The 5368-nt window shown below is 40.4% G+C and overlaps 1 protein-coding gene across 1 annotated transcript; it reads left to right on the top strand.

The window, feature by feature from the left end:
* Positions 1 to 633: 633 nt before the first annotated feature.
* elocb (elongin C paralog b) lies at positions 634 to 4583 on the top strand. Its single transcript, XM_080838080.1, has 4 exons — positions 634 to 685; positions 1074 to 1114; positions 1236 to 1379; positions 3842 to 4583. Exons 2-4 carry the CDS (start codon positions 1108 to 1110, stop codon positions 4030 to 4032), a joined length of 342 nt encoding a protein of 113 aa, XP_080694206.1. The 5' UTR covers positions 634 to 685; positions 1074 to 1107; the 3' UTR covers positions 4033 to 4583.
* Positions 4584 to 5368: the final 785 nt, after the last annotated feature.

Here is a 5368-nt window from a genome sequence, read left to right on the forward strand (position 1 = left end):
CTTGCAGAAACACTCGACCTATACCTACCCACCCCAACCACACTGTCATGCACTTATTCTACCCCCTAGTCTTGTAACACCATAGTTTCATTCTTCTACTTACCCTTGTAATAGTAACCATACGAGCAAACTGTATACCCACTAAGCTGTTCTACAATTCTTGAATGATCTCTGTCCACCTTCTCCACAATCAATTTTGCATGTATCATGTACATACCATGTTATGTTTGTACATGTATGCTATCATGCTCATCCTGATGCATGTATGAATTCATCTGCCAATATGAATGTGCATTATTAATAACTTTGAATGGAATTTAACTGAATGTATTATACCTTACAGGCTGTGAATATGTTTTCAGTCCCACAATCTTATGACACTTGCGTTCTAAACGAAAACACACATGCCACAACATAACAAAAACATATTTGTTTTAAAGGATATCGTCTGAATGCCATGTTATTATCTTGTTTACACTATTGGCCTATGCCTTATGGAGCTACCTGTACGCCTACAATACAGAGAACAATCACTGATAGGACACAAATAGATAAGGCCACTTTATGGACACAAAAGCCTCTCACCATCAGGAGGCGTTTATTTTGACATAAAGATGCAGAGTCGGTAGAAACGGCGTTCTCACCCAGTCGGCAGCTGTACTGCGAAGTTGAGTGGTGGGTGAATGTGAGTATTTAACCATGATACATGGGACTATTTTAATATATTATAATACTATAATACATGGAGGAGGGCATATTAACAATTACCATTAGCTGCCATGGCAGTAATAAACGTAGTTTTCTTCCTCAATAGGGTGATGCGCAAGTCTGTAGAGCTTGCTAGCAAACCAAGGATAGCTAAGCTAAATAGAGCCTATGGATAAAGTTAACCATCTCATGTGCTTGCTCATACAGGCATAAGATACATATATTGTATTACGCTGAATACCTGAAGCCTACCGTCACTGTAACCAGTCTGAGAGAGAGACGTGGTTTCATAAAGATGTGGTGTACGGCAATGAATTGTAACCGTATATTTTTGCTATTTATTCTCTCGTGATTTTTCCTTTTAGTGGTGAAACTTCAGGGTGACAACTGTAAAGAGACATGATGGGTAAGCAAAATAAATATGTTGTGTGATGTCCATTTTAGTTAGCAGACACGTTACAGTTTTACACGTTCAAATTGTACAGGAAGGCCATTTAACTATAAACTCAGCTGTTATGTCCATTCAGATGGTGAAGAAAAGACGTACGGCGGCTGTGAGGGGCCAGATGCTACGTACGTGAAGTTGATTTCCTCAGATGGCCACGAGTTCATTGTGAAGAGAGAACACGCGCTGACCTCAGGCACAATCAAGGCAATGTTGAGTGGTCCAGGTAAGTGGGCAAAGAGCACAAAACACTGCTTTGTGCAGCAAATTAAACACGATGTATAATTAATCTCCGAAACTGATCATTTCCCCAAAGCTTTCCCGAAGTGAGGAGTGAGATTGTCATAGAGTTAGTTAGTTAGTTAGGCCTTTAAGTTCCCAGAGGAACATAGGCCATCGACAATGCCCCTCCATCCTCTCCTGTCTTGGGCCCTCCGCTCCAGTTGTTGCCAGGACAACCCTTCTTTCTTCATCTCCTGTTCTGTGGTTCTTCTCCAGGTGGTTCTCCGTCTGCCTCTCTTCCTCCTGCCCAAGATGGTCATAGACCCAAATAAACGAAAAAATATATACTAACATGCTAGCATGTTTAAGACAAGATTTTGTCGCATCGCATGGTAGTCCTTGAAAACGGACCGCACATGGCTAAAATCGCATTCTGTCTGTCCTAGAAGCGCATGACAAGTTGTGCATTTCTGACTGACATAGTGTCGTGGCTAAATGTTTTGAGAATGACACTAAATGTTTTGAGAATGACACACACAGGCGCGCTGGAACCTCTTTCATGCCGGGAGTGCTGTGGGCTCTACTAAAATATGTGACATCACAATAATATGATTTTAGACAAGTATTTAGGGGCTATAGCACTGATTGTGACCACTAACTGACATTTAAAAATAAACGTTTAAAATACACCAAGCATGAACTATTTCTAATATATGCAAACTTTATTTCATTTTTCTGTAGCCAGTACACATTCACTGCCGGAGTTCAATTAATGCAAATGTCCTCCATCATCTACGATGATATCCACATACTTAGCCTAAATTAAGCCTAGAGGCCGAAGTTGAAATGGGCTGGGTATTGCCTATCTCCAACGAGAATCTTAACATGTAAACAAATCCAAAAAATACAACAACAAAACATATAACACGATCGATTATGTGGCATGTTCCAGATCATGGCATTAACTATAAATGTCATTAACATTCACAACTCCTGTGAATCCACAATAATGAAATCTGATGGTGGACTGGGGTAATGAGGACTGGGGTAAAGTCATTTTCTCCGATGAATCCCCTTTTCCGATTGTTTGGGGCATCAGCAAATAAGCATGTCCGGAGAAGACAAGGCAAGCGCTACCATCAGTCCTGTGTCAAGCCAACAGTAAAGCATCCTGAGACCATTCATGTGTGGGGCTGCTTCTCAGCCAAGGGAGTGGTCTCACTCACAATTTTGCCTAAGAACACAGCCATGAATAAAGAATGGTACCAACACATCCTCTGAAAGCAACTTCTCCCAACCATCCAGGAACAGTTTGGTGATGAACAATGTTTTCCAGCATGATGGAGCACCTTGCCATTAGGCAAAAGTGATAACTAGGTGGCTCTGGGAACAAAACATCGATATTTTGGGTCCATGGCCAGGCTACTCCCCAGACCTTAATCCTATTGAGAACATGTGGTTAATCCTCAAGAGGCGGGTGGACAAACAAAAACCCACAAATTCTGACAAACTCAAAGCATCAGTCAGGATGTGGCCCAGAAGTGCAAATATTGACTCTTTGCATCCACTTCATGTAATTGTCAATAAAAGCCTTTGACCCTTAAATGCTTGTTATTATACTTCAGTCTTCCATAGTAACATCTGACAAAAATATCTAAAGACACTGAAGCAGCAAACCTTGCGAAAATGTATATTTGTGTCATTCTCAAAACATTTGGCCACGACTGTACATTCATGGGAGGGTTTTGGGCAAAATTATGGAAGGAGATACGCACTGAGCAGCTGATTAGGCACCTGTTTGTCTGTATAAGACTGAGGGGGAGAGTGCACGTCTGTTTGCACTGAAACTTTTTAGCGTTTTAAAACTAGGTGTAGGCCTAATTCAGATTGCATGTTCGATGCGTGCCTGGGGGGAACTTTTAAAAACAATGGATTCAGTATTCTGAATTTTGCTAATTTCTACCTTTTGCAACCTTGACTTCAGTTGATGTTTGTTTATGTCCTGCCATGTCTCTTTCACTCCATCCACTTCCCTACATTTAGCTGCCTGCTACACTATTGATTGTGTCTGTCATAACCGCACACATAGTGTTTTTAGTGGTGTAGAATCACTGCCTGATTTATACCTCTGTTTGATGACGCCTTGTTACAAGTGTTTATCTATTTCCTGATTACAAATTTTTGTTTCCTTTTCTGGCATCAGTTTCTTAATTCATGATTCATCGACAGCGCTTCTTCTCAAATGTGCCTATGATTAATTACCCCTTCTAATTATTGGCGCTGCAAATCACAGATAGAGGGGCGGTGGCATGCGTTGCTTATGGGATCAGCCACAGGTTTAGATCAGCGTTTGCGTTGTGCTCCACAGCATACATACATCTGCCCCCTGATTTTGGTCACTCAAATTCAGAATTATGAATATTCTATAATATAATATGCTGTCTCCCTTCTATATTGTCTCTCTAGGTCAGTTTGCTGAAAATGAAACAAACGAGATCCACTTCAGAGAGATTCCATCACACGTGCTGTCCAAAGTCTACATGTATTTTACATACAAAGTGCGTTACACCAACAGCTCTACAGAAATCCCAGAATTCCCTATTGCCCCAGAGATTGCCTTGGAACTCCTAATGGCAGCAAACTTCTTAGATTGTTAAATCACTAATAGGCATAGGGCATCTACCCTTACACTGTAAAATCCAAAAGTGTGTTGGGTATTTTATATGCTTGCCATTTTATACATTGTTGTATGATGTCAGGTAATTTGTTTATCAGGACTTACTGCATCAGTTTGACATGGTGTAGGGATATGGGAATAAACATCATTGTCTGTAAGATACCTCTTATGTTTTCTTATTATTTATAGATATTTTTCTGAGGAGGCTGGACATTGTGTGTCGCATAGTCTATTCTAGCAGCCTTCATCATGAGTGAATACTATTTTCTCCATGTTATTATTTGTGTCACTCAGTTTCTGGATGGGTGATTTAATTCATTTTATAGAATTCTTTTGAATTAATAAGGTTAGTATTCCATATATAGATTACTTGCATGAGCAGCATTTGAACTGAAATGTGAATGGACATCATTATTGATATAAAAATCTATGAATAGTTTTCAACATCTTTTGTTACATAACCTGAGCAATTCAGGATTAATTTAGACACATTTTGAATATGGTCTTATAATGTTTTAATTCAAACTTGAACAATACTGAAAATAAATATGGTCTGAACTATCATTTGCCATTTTTCATTCATTGCTGTATGTGTTCTTAGAATAACTACTCACTCTTCCCTGTAGGTTCTTCATTCTAATTTACCAACATTTATTTAGTTTACTTGCCTTGCATAAGTATTCACCCCTGGGATGTTTTACCTTTTTATTGCTTTTATAAATCAATCATGGTCAATATAGTTGGCCTTTTTGACACCCAAAAAAATCACAAAAAGGCCCTCTTTAATGAGAAAACAGAGTTCTACACAGTTATGTCAGTTACACCATGAAGACGAAAGATCACTCCAAGCAACTCGGAGAAAAGGTTATTGAAAAGTAATAATAATTAAAACTGCAAGCAGTGATGAGCGGGCCTGAGCACGGCGCTGGTCGATGGCAGACGTGCACCGCACAGCCGTCCGTCAAGCGTGGAGTGAGCCGTGAGAATGCCACGTACATCGACACATCACAACAATACAGCGCAAAGAATAAAGAAAGTGACTTTTCATACCACCAACAGGTGGCGCTATAGGCGATTGTCATTATGGGCATATATCTGAGTTCAGAACGGGTCCAGCGTCCAGCCTATAAAGTTTGGTCAGGATCGGACAATGTGCAATATTTCCAACCACCAACAGGTGGCGCTATAGGCGAGTGGCATTATGGGCATATGTAAGCGTTCAGGCCGGGTCCAGCGTCCACCCTATGCAGTTTGGTCAAGGTCGGAGAATGTGTAATGTTTCCAACCACCAACAGGTGGCGCTATAGGGGAGTGGC

The sequence above is a fragment of the Sprattus sprattus genome (genome assembly GCF_963457725.1).
Source record: "Sprattus sprattus genome assembly, chromosome: 4".
In the NCBI taxonomy this organism is placed as follows: domain Eukaryota; kingdom Metazoa; phylum Chordata; class Actinopteri; order Clupeiformes; family Clupeidae; genus Sprattus; species Sprattus sprattus.

Coding starts and splice junctions, on each gene's coding strand:
- elocb (XM_080838080.1), top strand. Junction 1,380..3,841: donor GGCAATGTTGAGTGGTCCAG/GTAAGTGGGCAA, acceptor TTGTCTCTCTAG/GTCAGTTTGCTGAAAATGAA.